Raw genomic sequence first — 14,127 nt, forward strand, 5'->3', positions numbered from 1 at the left:
AAGAAGGGGGGGGATGGCCAAGCCGTACCTTGTCTAGATAGAGGATGAGGGAACCTCTCTCAGACAGATCCGTGTCCAGTTCAAACTTGGAGATGTATTTGTCCACACGGTTCGTGAGCTGGGCATGGAAATCAAACTGATCAGCCAGTAGAATCCACAAGCTGGACGGTGCCCACTTGGGCCCCCAACTCTTTGAAAGCTTTGGGGGTGCCGAGCTTTGCCCCTCCTGACTTCACATCCCCTTCTCCACCCCCTACTGTCTGCCTCTTGCTCTCCGCTCTGATCCCATGAACAAGGCTTGGCCCACTGACATTCCCAGGGTCTCAGTCCTCTTGTGACACCTGGACAGGGCATCGACCGTGTGAGTTCCGCGCTCCTCACCCTCTCCGGATGTGGTTCAGCCCTGCCTGGGAGGGACCCCGCATTAGGAATGAGAGGGGAGCACCATCTCCATGGCCCAGCTGACACAGGGGCTGCCAACGAGGGGGCTGGTTCGTGCCAATGACACAGTGACTTTCCTGTCCCACTAGGAACTGGGCTGAGAACCCACCACACAGCCACCAGCTGAGAACACCTACCGCTGCCCCAGTCTGTGACCGAGAATGACCAAGAGGTGAAAGGCACCAAGCCCCTGAGTCATGACCCAACAAGCATCAGGAGGTTGTGATGCCCTCCCCAGATTGCTAAATTTGTGTGTGTGTGATCCTGGCATGGAAGAGGTTAAAACCCCTGCCCGAACCACCACTCTTAGGTTGGTCCCAGGGGAGCAGCCAACTCCCCACGCGTTGAGGGGGTGGGGCTCACCTTATCCAAGTCGTCCATGTCTGGGGAGAAGCCGGTGGGCATGGAGACGTCTAGGATGGTCATGGTGGAGTCCACCGTTCCCAGGAACCTGGAGGATGCAGAGAGGATTTGGCTAGGAAAACACCTGCTAGGCAACAAAGCGGATCCTCTCTGGAGGCCACTGGCACTGACCAGTGGATGCTGGCTGGACGAAGCCACTGGGCAGGCTGCTAGCCCAGCCGACTGCCTCCACGGCCCTTCCTGGTTGCAGCAGGAGAGGGGACGCGTGGATCCCAAGTAGCACCAATTCAGGTATCAATGGCTGCTGGACAGACCTCGGTGGGGAAAGCAGATCCTGGAGGCCACCCCCTCAAAAAATAACCCCATGGGGGGCTGTGGAGGGGTGTACTAGCCCTTTAGGGGGCAGTCTGGAGCTTGTACCCAAAACAGCAGGTGCAGCCAAGGAGATCTGCCGGCCTTGGGGTGGGCACCAGGAAAAGTAAGCCGAACGGGGTGGGGGGAAAGGATGGGACTGGAAATCATGCATGTTGTAGGCCCCAGGTTCCAGATCCTCCAAGGTATTTAGGTGCCTAATTCCTATTGGTTATTATTGTTACAGGGACAGTAACCACTAGACCAGGGGTTCTCAAACTTCATTGCATTGCAACTGCCTTCTAACAAGAAAAATTACTACACGACCCCAGGAGGGGGGACTGAAGCCTGAGTCTGCCTGAGCCCCACCGCCCAGCATAGGGGGCCAAAGCCTGAACCCCACCACCCAGGGCAGGGGTCCAAAGCAGAAGCCTGAGGGCTTCAGCCCCAGGCAGGGGGCCTGTAAACTAAGCCCCATCACCCAGCATGGAGGGTCAAAGCCTGAGCCCCACTGCTCAGGGCTTCAGCCCCAGGCCTCAGCACGTCTAATGCCAGCCCTGGCAACCCCATTAAAATGCGGTCGTGACCCACCGTTTGAGAGCCGCTGCCCTAAACGGAGACATGGACACACACCTCAAGCCAGGATCTGACACACTCTCCACCATTCTAGGGTGGGGGGCGGCTGTGGCGGGGGTGATGGCCGCCGGGGATGACTCACCGCATGCAGATCTGGATGAACACAGAGGCCAGGGCTCCTTCCGGCTTCTTGGCTGCAAAGACCCATCAATACAGCAAGGGGGTCACATTCCTGTCTCATCAGTGGTGCCCCCCCACACCACCAGACCCATTTAAAAATGGTTCCGGAGAGGAAATGCACCAGGATCATCCCAAATTTATTCCCAGGGGAGGACTCCCCCCTCCTCAGGGATTCCCCCACCCCACTTACAGACACAGTCACACAAGATGGGCACCAAACTATCCCAGCCTGTTGTACACTGGTCCTTATCCTGCTCCCGTCACCCAGTCGCTCATCTAAGCGACATGATTCTCATCTGTCCTGTGTGGTTACTTGTCTCTCTTTCAGTGCCTCTTTGTCCTCGTGTCTCCTTTGGGAAGTGCTTGGGACCTGACAGTTAAAGGTACATTGGTGTTTACCTCTCAGTGGTTTCAATAGGAGCTAGGTGCCTAAAGACCTTTAAATATCTGTCCCTTTGAGATCCACTGATGAAAAGCGCTAGATCAGAGCTCCGGGCTATTGCTCTTTCCGCACAGGACTTCTCCTCTCTCTCCAAAGTATTTCTCTGGGCCCCATCGCCATACTGTCTGAGCACCTCACAGTCTGCCCTCGTTGTGGGGGAGGGAAGTCCCATTTCCCCCCCATTTCCAGATAGGGAAACTGAGGCACAGAGAGACTAAATGACCAGCCCAAGGTCAGACAGAAATCTGTGGCAGAGCAGAATTGAACACGGGTCCTTGACTAGGCTCCTTCCTTTGTATGCAGCTCTCTCACATCCTCTCAGTTCCTCCCTTCTCATAAACCGCCCTAATCTTTTCAATCTCTGATACAGTTTTCCAGGGAAGTGTCAATTGTGACTAGTTTGTCTGCCAAGTGCAAGTTGCTTCCGTCATGGGAAGAAAAAGGATCTTGTGGTTACTGGCATGCAAATCAGGAGCCCTAGGTTCTAGTCCCAGCTCTGGCAGAGGGGTGCGGTCTAATGGTTAGAGCAGGGGGACTAGGAATCAGAACTCCTAGGTTCTATCCTTGGAGGGGAATGGGGGTCTAGTGGCCCAGGTGGGGAATAGGAGCCAGGGTTCTATACCCAACAGTGCTGCTGAGTGACCTGTGCCTTAGTTTCCCCATCTCTAAGCGGCTAACACGTTCCCCACCACACTGGGACCTAATTAGGTTCTGAGATCAAAGCCTGTTGAAGAAGCAATTTTTCTTTTAGTGGGGAAATTCATCCACACCCCAATCTGCTTCCCCAGCCCCTTGCAGCTCCCGGCTAATCATGAGCCACGGGAGCAGTTGCTGGGAGAACCCCTTGCTCAAATGCTGACCGTGCACCCCTGCTCCAAGCAAGCCCCAAGCAAGCAGCTGGAGCCCGATTCTGAAACAGCCTGAGTCCCAAATAAAGCCCAGATCTTCCCCCGCAGTTACTCTGAAGATGGAGACAGAAGCAAATCAACAAGGTCTTTCCCTACAGGGGAGCTTGTGATGCAGTCTGATTGAACCGATGAACGATAATGCCATGGTTACACAATTGCAACTAGTCTTGTACAAAGTGTGTCATATGAGGTGTCAATGGAAAAGTGATGATTTGCTAAGTAGGACTGTCCTGTTCATATGCATGTATCATCTGTGTACCTAAAGTTACGACTATTGGCCAGGGACTTCTATTTTACACATGTGCTGTATTCCTGGGTAACACCCACCAGATAAGATTTACATCAAGGCTAGACAGCTGTGTGGTGATGGCCCATTAAGGACAGGTTTCAGAGTAACAGCCGTGTTAGTCTGTATTCGCAAAAAGAAAAGGAGGACTTGTGGCACCTTAGAGACTAACCAATTTATTTGAGCATGAGCTTTCGTGAGCTACAGCTCACTTCATCAGATGCATACCGTGGAAACTGCAGCAGACTGAATGGTATTCGACATGCTAACTGCAGCTATGGAGGCCCAAACTAGAACATCGGATCTAACCACCTAGCTGTGCATCCCAACTTTATGATTTTCCTAGGTGTGTGCATATGCTAAGAATTATAATTACAACAACATTCATTTCATGGCACCAGAGATAATGCTCTTGATAAGGCTGTATCCTCCTTGCATCTCTCGATTCCAGCGGTGCCAAGCCAGGATCGGTCACTCAATTCCGCGGAAAGACGAATAAGGGACAAGGCTTAGGGACCCTCTTAGCTGCAGAAGCCTTGGGAGGTTGTCACTTATCTGACCAGCAGATAGATAGTGAAAAGCCACTTCACCCTAACAATGGGCCACAGGCAATGGCTGCCCCTGTGAATTATCGAACTTCCCAAGGAGGGGTGATCATTGTCCATGTGACCCAGACTCCATCTCAGGCCAGTCACTTTGCACAAACAGGTTTCAGAGTAGCAGCCGTGTTAGTCTGTATTTTCCACTGAATGCATCCGATGAAGTGAGCTACAGCTCATGAAAGCTTATGCTCAAATAAATTGGTTAGTCTCTAAGGTGCCACAAGTCCTCCTGTTCTTTTTGCACAAACAGAGACAACATGTCCCTAGGCACATGGCAGAGGAGATAGAAGACCCCTGAGACAGCTTCATTTTGCCACTTTCCTTCCGATTCTCTGGCCTGTGGATTTACAGTTAGAAGGAGCATTTTGAACTATATGGACTGCGGACCTTCGAATCTTTTGGAAGTTCCCAGAGAGACTTTACAAGCCAGCCATCTATTGCATCGTTGCTACAGGACTTTGCAATTATTTGTATGTATATTATCTTTTCTTCTTTTCTTTTCTTATTAAACCTTTAGTTTTAGTTACTACAGGATTGGCATCAAGATGATTATTGGGTAAAATCTGAGTTACAGATTGACCTGGCTAAGTGGCTGATTTCTTGGGATTAGAAGGACCCTACAGTTTGATTAAATTGGTTTTCAGTAACCACTCATCATAAAGTTGAGTGGCTTTTCTTACTGGCTTGCTATAATCTCGTGACAGAATAACCACCAGTGGGGGGTGAGTCTGCTCTAGTTTTTCACCAGTTTATCCTGAGTTTGGCATTCTCAGCTGTGACCCACTGAGGCCTGGTGACAGGGCTCTGTTCCTCAGCCAGTTTAGAAAAGGGGTAAGCTGCATGGAGGTTAACCCCTTTCTCACCGGGGTATAGATAGCCATCTTGCGGCCTTGCACCCCTCAAACCAGTCCCCTCTCCCCTGATCAGGAATCCCAGGTCTTTACCATCAGGTGCCCTTTGCACAGAGACGCTAAAGTCAAACTTCTTGCAGGCTGCTGCCCCCTCCGTCAGGGGAGCGTAATAAACCGTCATCACCTGGGAAAGAAAGGGGCGATGAAGGGACGGATATTGACCAGGCTGCTCCGGCCCAGGGGTCTATGGGGAGGAGTCTCGGGCAAATCCAGGCTGTCGCAGGATTCCTAGGGCCAGATAGAAATGGCCAGACCGGAGAGAAGCTCGGGTTGGCGGAGAGAGAGACGGAACAAGGGATGAGGCCTCCCCAAAGCATGTCATTGCCCGGCAGCCCTGCTCAGATCCATCCAGCAGGGGGCAGCACTGAGATTGGGGGGCAGTTGCTGCCCCCTCAGATCCAGGAGGATCCCCGCCAGCTGGCGAAATGGGCTTTCAGAGCCACACGCTGTACATCCAGGAGCCCCCTAGGCCGACGGGCGGGTTCTCAGCAGCCCATACGTACCGACAGTGTCCCTTTGCCGTGTCCCTTGGCAGAGACAGTGAAGCCGTCGGTCATCTTGGTCTGTGGGGATGGGAGCGGGTAGGTTAGCGACCATGTTGTCCGAGACACAAGTGGTTTGTTCCCCGAGTAAGGCTGGGTTTCCCCAGTTTCTGCAGGGGGAAGGCACTGCCCCCTGCCCATGGCACCCCCTCACCCTAGGGCCACCCCCCAGCCCTGCCTCCTCACACGTGGCCAATTTCCCACCCTCCGCGTGGTCTCTCTCCACAGTGACCATGCCATCCCCTTGCCGTTCCACCGACCCCTCACGCCTGCTCCTCCCTGCTCGGCAACAGGAACTCCTGCTGCCATTCACCCTCATCCCACCCTCACCCAGGCGGGGCGTTCAGCCCGGTCCCCCCTCTCCAAGCCCCTGGGACTTACCCGCTCCGTCCGGGCCACCATGGCATTGTCCCGGTTGATCCTCCAAAGCAGGGGCCTGCTCCGACCCGGCAGGTTAATGGAAACGTCCAGGGCCGTGTCCTTGGTTTCTGACACATCCATCTGGTACTGGGCCAGAGCCTGGAAGACCATGATCGTGGCCTGTCGCGAGGAAGGGGCAAATGGGTTAATGCACAAGGACCCAGAGGGACGCCCAGCAAACCCCGCAGCAAGACCCCTGCGGATGGGGTGCAGGGTGGCTGGAAATGCAGTGGCGGCTCTAGGGAGACCAGTGGAAGCTACGGCTTTGGGGAGGTGGGGCCCCGAGGAGGCGGATGGGGGTGGCGGTGATTTGCGCTAAAAAAGGGCTCATCAGTAAAAGAGAGAAAATTTTACGCCACGGCCACGAAGGAGAACTGTGCTACTCCTTGAAGCGGCGACCAAGAGCAGGGAGGGGAATTTTCCTCTGCGTGCGAAACGCTGCAACGCCGGGGGCGCTGGAATGTGGGGGGCAGGGGGCCATGGCCCCATCACTTTTCAGGCAAGCCACAGTGCGGAGGGGGCAGAGAGGAGTGAGCGGGGTGCGGGGTCTTTGGGGGGAAGAGGCAGTGCAGGGGCGGGGCATCAGGGTAAGGGGCAGCATGTGGGCGGGGCATTGGGGGAAGGGGCGGCATGGGGGTGGGGCATCGGGGGAAGGGGCGGCGCAGGGGGGGAGGCTGCGCCTAGTTCTGGTGTGTGCAACAAAGGACGTGGGAATATTGGAACGAGTAGAAAAGAGCCATGAACATGATTCGAGGGGCTGGAGAAAATGCCTTTAGTGAGACACAGAAGGAGCTGAATCAGCTTCTCAGAGAGATCAAGAGATGACTTGATGACAGTGTGTAAAGCACCTTTGTGGGGTGGGGGAGCCCCGGGTTCTAAAGGGTGCTTTGATCTAGTGGAGGAACGCAGAACAAGAACAAACAATAAGGCCAGACAGGACCATTAGACCATCTAATCTGACCTGCTGGATTTCACAGGCCAGGGAACGTCACCCAGTTATCCTGGCATTGAGCCCTACCACTTTGTTAGGCTGAAGAAGGCCTTCCTGGAAGATGCTTTAGTCATTCTCTGTGCTCTGCGACATGCTCCGTGGACTGCCTGCTTTTGTCAGTGGGCTGCCATCATTAGGGACCAGAGTGAACACATACTTCTGGTGAGCCACAGCAAAAAAGGAGCAAATAATACTCCATCACCAGCATTAGCTCCTGAGGGTTCAAACACCCAGTGGGATAGCCAGGGGTCAGCTCCTTTCTGCCACAGCCATGTCAGACAGTCTACAGACTCAGGCAGGCAGTGCACGCTTGGCTGGTAGCTTCCACAAAAGGCTAGAAGCTGAGATTCCGTGGCACAATTCTGTGGCCCCAGGGCAGATTCTGGGGCTTCATGGGATCTGCTGGGCCCTGCTTGTGCATTGTGGGGTGAGGCCTGACCCAAGATGCAGGTGGTTCAGACGCAGCCCATCTCGATCTCACCGGACCAACCCACGTGTTCACTGAGCTGCTGCCAAGTTTTTAACAAGAGGCTGCCCCTCAGTCTGTGATTAACCCAGGGCGGCTGGGCTGCACTTCCCCCTTGGAACAAAGAACCGTCTGTCTCCCATGCAAAACACAGGGCTGATAGCAACCTGCCTTGGCAAGGGAGTGTGGGAGAGGCCTTCCTGGGAACTGGGAGGGGTACAGATAGTGCTGGAGGCTGGCAAGGAATGGGGGTGGGAGACGAAGGCTTTGGAAAGGGGATAATCCTGGGGCGGGGGCATAACCCCTCCTTGAGGAGGAAGGCAAGGCTCTAGAAGGGGCAATATTGGGGGGCATATTCCCCTTGGGGGGCAAAGGCTCTGGAAGGGGGTAATTCTGGGGTAACATATCTCCTCGTGGGGACTGGGGGTGGGGGGATCCCAAAGGAGATGTATTCCCTCCTAGGGGCAGCGGTGGCAAAGAGTCTGAGGGGCGTAATCCTGGGGGGCGGGGGACAGGAGGAAGGGGTGTATCCTACTCCTGGGAGCTGGCAGGGGGAAAGAGGGGGAAGGCCTAAGCCCCAGCAGCAGAGCAATGGCCCACACCTCACGGCCATCTGGCCATGGGGTTTTAGCAAGAAGCTCCCCAGAGCCCCTTCCCATCACCTGTGACGTTGGCAGCTTGCCTAGAGCCAGAGGGACACACTGAGCACCCACAGGCTGGGCTTCGGGGAGGGAAATGCTTTACAAAGGCGGGGGGGAGGAAAGGGGGGATCACTGTGCTTTTCCGAGGGGGAAAGTGAGGCCCGGAGAAGGAAAGGGGCGTATCCAAGGTTGCAGAGTAACACAGTGGAAGGGCTGGGAAAGATCCCAGGCCCCCTGCTCTAACACTAGAGCCCACTCCCCTCCCAGAGTTGGGAAGGGAACCCAGGAATCCTGGCTCCCAGTCCTATGCCCTATCTGCAGGGCCAGGTCACCCCACTACATAAGCCTCCCTAGGATGTGGCATAGTCTCCCATGGGACAAATAGAAGCCCCATGCCAGGAGACGTCCCCAGAGATGGGATGATGCCCTGGACCCGGCAATATGCTGCAGTCAGCGGCTGGGCTAATTCAGCAGAGCCAGCTGCCAGATGGATCCTCACCTGCCATTTCTCATGTCACACGTGGGCCCGCCTCGGGTCTGGGTCAGGGATCCGCAGTGGTGATATTTACCTGGGTTGAGCCGTAGCCTCCTCCATAGTACCGCTGCTCCGTCAGCCACCGGACAATGGGCCCTGTCAGCTCCAACCTCTTCTGCTTCAGCAAGGCCAGCAGGGCGTAAGAGGTGGATTCGATGGAGTAGAGACGGGACTGGGGGTCGGCCCAGTGCGTTCCTCCTGCGGAGCAGCGAGGGACCCGCCCCGTCACATACACAGCTGGCAGCTAGCACAGAATAGCCTGGTGCGTCTGGGAGCGGGAAGGGGTATCGGGCTGGGTGGGCCCGTTGGCCTGATTTTGGGGGCAGGGAGGCAGGATACCAGGTTGGATGGGCCCATTGGTGTGATCATAGAATCACAGAATATCAGGGTTAGAAGGGACCGCAGGAGGTCATCTAGTCCAACCCCCTGCTCAAAGCAGGATCAATCCCAAACTAAATCATCCCGGTGGTGTAGTTATGTGGGGGGAGATACAAGGCAAGGTGGGGCTATTGATCTCATCTGAGGTGAATAGGCACCGACTCCGTGGGTGCTCCAGGGCTGGAGCACCCATGGGAAAAAGAAGTGGGTGCTCAGCCTTCACCAGCCACAGCTGTTCGGCGGCACCCCCGATCAGCTGATCGGAAGCGCTGCCAAACAGCTGTTTGGTGGCTGAGGGAGGGCAGCAAGCAGCAAGCAGCAGGTGGGCGGGTGCCTTGGGGAGGGGGCAGAGCATGGGTTGGAAGTGGGAGAGCGAGGGTGGGGCCTCGGGGGAAGGGTAGGGTGGGGGTAGGGCCATGGGGCAGAGTGGGGGTGGAGCACCCTGGGGAAAAAAAAAACTCAGCGCCTAGGCTGAGATAGCAGGAGATACCAGGGTAGCCGGGCCCATGGCTCTGACCCAATGCAGTGCTGGGGGAGATCTCAGCCCAGCTGGGCCTGTGGGTCTGATCTACACAGCAAAGGAGAGGTGGGATACGAGGCTAGTCAGCCCAATGGCTTGCTCTGTCTCAGCGTCTCTCCTGCTGCCCGCCTGAGACGCAGACGTGGATTCTGGAGCCAGAGACTCACTCACCCGTGGAAAGCGCCATGAGCCTGTCTCCTGCTCCAGCGTGGCCCAGCAGCGCCAGTGCGTAGGACGTGATGGCCACGGAGTAGGGTTTCTTCAGGTCTTTCATGCGCCTCGCCAAGTAATCTCCAGCCTTCGTGATGCTTCTGCCCAAGCTCTGAAAAGGCACCGAGACCCCAGAGCCCGCATTAGAGCCCAGAAGGGAGAGAGCGTCGACTAGGGAAACCGAGGCACGGAGAGGGGAAGGCATATTTTCCAAGGTTAAAAGGCGAATCAGCAGAAGAACCAGGAAGAGAACCCAGGAGTCCTAGCTCCCAGCCCCCTGTTCTGACAACTAGACCCCCACTCTCCTCCCAGATCATGGGATAGAACCAGGGGTCCTGACTCCCAGACCCCCTACTCCAACTACCAGGCCCCACAGATCCTGACTCCCAGCCCCTTGTCCTGACTACTAGACCCCCACTCTCCTCCCAGAACATCCTGGGATAGAACCCAGGAGTCCTGTTGCCCCATCTCTTCCCACCCCAGAGCTGGGAATAGAACCCAGGAGTCCTGACACCCAGTCCCCTAGTCGCTAGCCCCCACTCCTACATTCCTGTCCCTAGATGAAAAAACGCCACGTGCTAAACTCGGTGGCCTCGCATGCTGCCTGCATGACTCACCTCCACATACGGCTGACAGGCGTCTCTGGCCTCCACCATCGCAATGACAACGAAGGCCGTCAGAGAAGCATCCGGCTCCGAACCCTGGTACCCTCCCTAGCGAGAGAAGAGCCAGAGGAAAGGCTGGGTTTCTGGAAGGCTCCGCATCCCGCGCCCTGTGTGCCCCGTTCCCAGGCGCTGCCCGAACTCGGAACCCGGATCCCGATCTCCCAAGCCGCTGCTCCATCATGGAGCAAAGCGACACCAGCTCCAGATCCAGCCCCCCCAGGGTGAGCAGCTCACCACCATCTCCCCGTGGATCACGGGGGCATCCTCCTGGAACGCCCCGTCAGGCTTCTGCGTCTGCAGGATCAGCCACTTCACAGCCCCGCACAGCACCTCGGGGTTGATAGCGATCAGTTCGTCGGCCAAGGCAAAGACCTTCACCACGTAGGCTGTCAGCCTGCCGGGGAGGAAAGGCTTGGGGTGAGCAGGGGAGGAGCAGCCAGCCGCCCCGACCCCATATTAATGTGGGTCACACTTTAATTAAAGGGTACCTTCGTAACGGGTTAATACGCCACGGAGATGAGTTGCATGCCATGTTGATTGCTATCAGCCGTGTATGAAAGCCGGAGACTCTAATCATCTCTCAACCAGTTATTGCAACAGCTCTTAACCGTTTGTTAATCAGTTAAACAGTGACCATAAGCTGTCTTATGGTTGAACCTAGAGGTCCCCATCTGAGATCACACCCTACCCCCACCTCACTGTCATGCTGGGCACTGCCCGGGATCCCAACCAAGACGGGTCCCTCCCACCCACATCATAATGGGCACACTGCACAACCCCCCAACTGAGATGGGGTGCGCCATTGTGCCAGGCACTGCACAGACCCCGACCGAGATAGGGGTCTGCGTTGTTTCAGGTGGTGCCCAGACACTGACTGAGATCAGGGTCCCGTTGCGCCGGGCGCTGCACAGACCCAGAGCCAGAGGCAGTCCCTGCTCCAAAGGGCTCACAATCGAAAGGAAAGGCCATTAACCCCATTTTACTGACGGGGAACCTGCGGGCCAGATCGACAAAGGGCCATGCCCAAGGTCCCACATGGAGTTGTCAACAGAAGAGGAAGAATTGAACCCAGGTCTTCTGGGTCCCATGCCAGGGAGACTTTAGTGGAGAGTCTCTGAAGTCAGATGTGTGTTAGGACAACAGCTCAGCCCCAGTTCCCACCACGTTTCTGCCCCCCGCGCCCCATGCTTTACCAGGTGCTCGCTGGTCTGTTTGTGAAGGCTGCATAGGAGTTATCTGCTTTCCGATAAGCCAGCTGCTGGGTGTACCCTGAAATCAAGCGATCAGAGATGGGGCCTGAGCTGCAGAAGTTAAAATCTGGATTCCCAGTTTGAGGTGCTCAGCCCAGCTGTAACACGCTCTGCTCCCGCAGCTGGGAATGGAACCCAGGAGTTCTGAGGCCCACCCCCGCACTGCTCTAGACCACTAGTCCCCATTTCGACTCCCGGTCCCCACTGATACCACTAGACCTCTCTGTAGCTCTTCCATCTCATGAGTTCCCGGGGCTCCTTGCTAGCCAAGGAAAGTACAGATTGCCACAGCATCTCCACCCCCCCAGGCATGAGGACCTAGCCACAAGTACCCACATTCCCATCCCCTTTGGGTTAGATTCTGCGTCGCAGTCTCCCTGACACTGAGCAATGCTGCTACAAGGCGACTGATGCTGGTGCAGTGCATGACGTAAGCAGCACAGGCCAGGATGAGCCTGTTGCCTCGGTGCTTCCCAGATACTGCCGGCTGCCTATTTGCTTTGGGGCAGACTTTACAGAACTGGGGCTTGATTTCCACTTACCTGTGGGCCCCCTCTAGCAGCATGACGAGGTCATAACAGACCCCTGAGACTCCCCTTGTGAAGGGGTGATCCCAGCTGGAGTGCAGGGTCTTGCTCCCAGCTGGTTCCCAGCCTCCTGGTGGAGGGGGCAGATTGTTGGTGTGGCCAGAGCATGCTGCAATATAGTTCATCCCTGATTCCCATACCAGAGTAAATCAGAGCAGCCCCAAGGCTGCTGTTGCTCACACCAGGGGCCAGGAAAGGCCCTGTACAGTCCTAGAATAGGGAGAGCACCAAGGGGGCTTAAAGCCCTGCTAACTCAGTCCCTGCCCCAAGCATGGGAATTGGGAATCAGGCCCCTGCTTTTAATCCACCAGGTTCCTCAAGGGACTGGGACCCAGCTCCTTTACAGACCCCGGGCTCCTAGCCAGCTCCGCTCTACTCAGACAATTCAGCCAGGGTGGCTCAGTGCCTGGGGGCAGGACAGGGCATTCAGAGCAGCAGGAGCCCCGAGCTATTGCTCTTTGCCCGGCCCAACTCCTCCCCCCGACCCAGAGAGAGATTCACCCCGAGTGATGAACTTGATGGCCTCCGCCCTGCGTTCCACGCCGAGCCTCTCCCATTGCTGGCTGCTGTCCAGGTAGTGGGTGGCGATGACAGCGGGGGTCATGCCGATCATGTTCTGTTCCCCGCAGCCTGCCGGGACCTGGATCAGGTGCTTCAAGTTGGCACCGTCGATGGAGTTTTCCACCGTGTCGCCCACGATGTCCCCTGGGCAGGCCGGTCGGAGAGGGTGAGAGGTGGGCAGAGCCCCCCCCACTCCCTGCTACCCAGTCCTCACCCACCCAGCCCAGCCCCTTCCCTCCTTTGCCCTGGTGGGCATCAAGCCCCACACCCACCCCTCAAAGCCAGCCCCCTTCTCAGCCGCTTCCCCCCTATGCCCCTAGTCCTGCCCACTCCTCCCATTACCCCCCAACACCAAGCCCAGGCCCCTCCCCACCTTGTTGGGCACTGTCCCCTCCAACCAGGGGTGCCAGATCAGGGGGTGCCATGGCCCCACCACTTTTTACCCGCCGTAAGGGTGAGCGATGAGGAGGGGACAGAGAGGAGAGAGTGGGGGGTGGGGTCTTGGGGAAGGGGCAGGGCCTCAGGGAAGGAGCAGCATGGGAGGCGGGCCCATGGTTCAGATGCCAGTGCCCCTCACACTTTTAGGGAGCCTCTTAGGGTTGCCAACTTTCTAATCACACAAAACTGAATACCCTAGCCCCGCCCCTTCCCAGAGGCCCCGCCCCTTCTTGAGGCCCTGCCCCTGCTCAACTACATTCCCCCTCCCTTGGTGGCTCGCTCTCCCCCACCCTCACTCACTTTCACTGGGTTGGGGCAGGGGGTTGGGGTGCAGGAGGGGGTGAGGGCTCTAAGTGGGGGTGCGGGCTCCAGGGGGGGCTAGTAATGAGGGTTCAGGGTGCGGGGGGGAGCTCTGGGTTGGGGCAGGGAGTTGGGGTGTAGTAGGGGGTGAGGGCTCCGGCTGGGGGTGCGGGCTCTGGGGTGGGGCTGGGGATGAGGGTTTGGGGTGCAGGAGGAGGCTCCAGGCTGGGGGGTGGGGCCAAGGGACTTGGAATGTAGGAGGGGGCTGTGGGTTGAGGCAGGGGGTTGGGGTGCGGGAGTGGGTATGGGCTCCGGGCTGGAGCTGCGGTCTCTGGTGTGGGGCTGGGGATGAGGGGCTTGGGGTGCCGGAGGGGGCTCCAGGTTTGGGGGGGCTCAGGGCTGGGGCAGGGGGGTTGAAGCTTGGGGTTGCGGGGTGGGCTTACCTCGGGCGGCTCCCAGTCAGCGGCACAGCAGGGCTAAGGCAGGCTCCCTGCCTGTCCTGACACCACGCTGCACACGCCCTGGAAACAGCCAGCCGGTCCGGCACATAGACGGGAGGCCAG

At 57.1% G+C, this 14,127-nt stretch overlaps 1 protein-coding gene across 1 annotated transcript in view; it reads right to left on the reverse strand.

The window, feature by feature from the left end:
* The window catches only part of LOC144277449 (complement C3-like), a 45,790-nt gene that overhangs the window by 7,319 nt on the left and 24,344 nt on the right, over positions 1-14,127 (reverse strand). The window contains exons 24-35 of the mRNA XM_077838195.1: positions 12,767-12,970; positions 11,622-11,697; positions 10,663-10,822; positions 10,381-10,476; positions 9,725-9,875; positions 8,690-8,853; positions 5,984-6,142; positions 5,564-5,623; positions 5,094-5,184; positions 1,874-1,925; positions 805-892; positions 29-118 (exon numbers count right to left, since the gene is read on the reverse strand). Of these exons, the coding sequence (XP_077694321.1) occupies positions 29-118; positions 805-892; positions 1,874-1,925; positions 5,094-5,184; positions 5,564-5,623; positions 5,984-6,142; positions 8,690-8,853; positions 9,725-9,875; positions 10,381-10,476; positions 10,663-10,822; positions 11,622-11,697; positions 12,767-12,970 (1,391 nt within the window). The remainder of the gene's footprint in view (positions 1-28; positions 119-804; positions 893-1,873; positions 1,926-5,093; positions 5,185-5,563; positions 5,624-5,983; positions 6,143-8,689; positions 8,854-9,724; positions 9,876-10,380; positions 10,477-10,662; positions 10,823-11,621; positions 11,698-12,766; positions 12,971-14,127) is intronic.

Source organism: Eretmochelys imbricata, chromosome 20 (genome assembly GCF_965152235.1).
Source record: "Eretmochelys imbricata isolate rEreImb1 chromosome 20, rEreImb1.hap1, whole genome shotgun sequence".
Lineage (NCBI taxonomy): Eukaryota > Metazoa > Chordata > Testudines > Cheloniidae > Eretmochelys > Eretmochelys imbricata.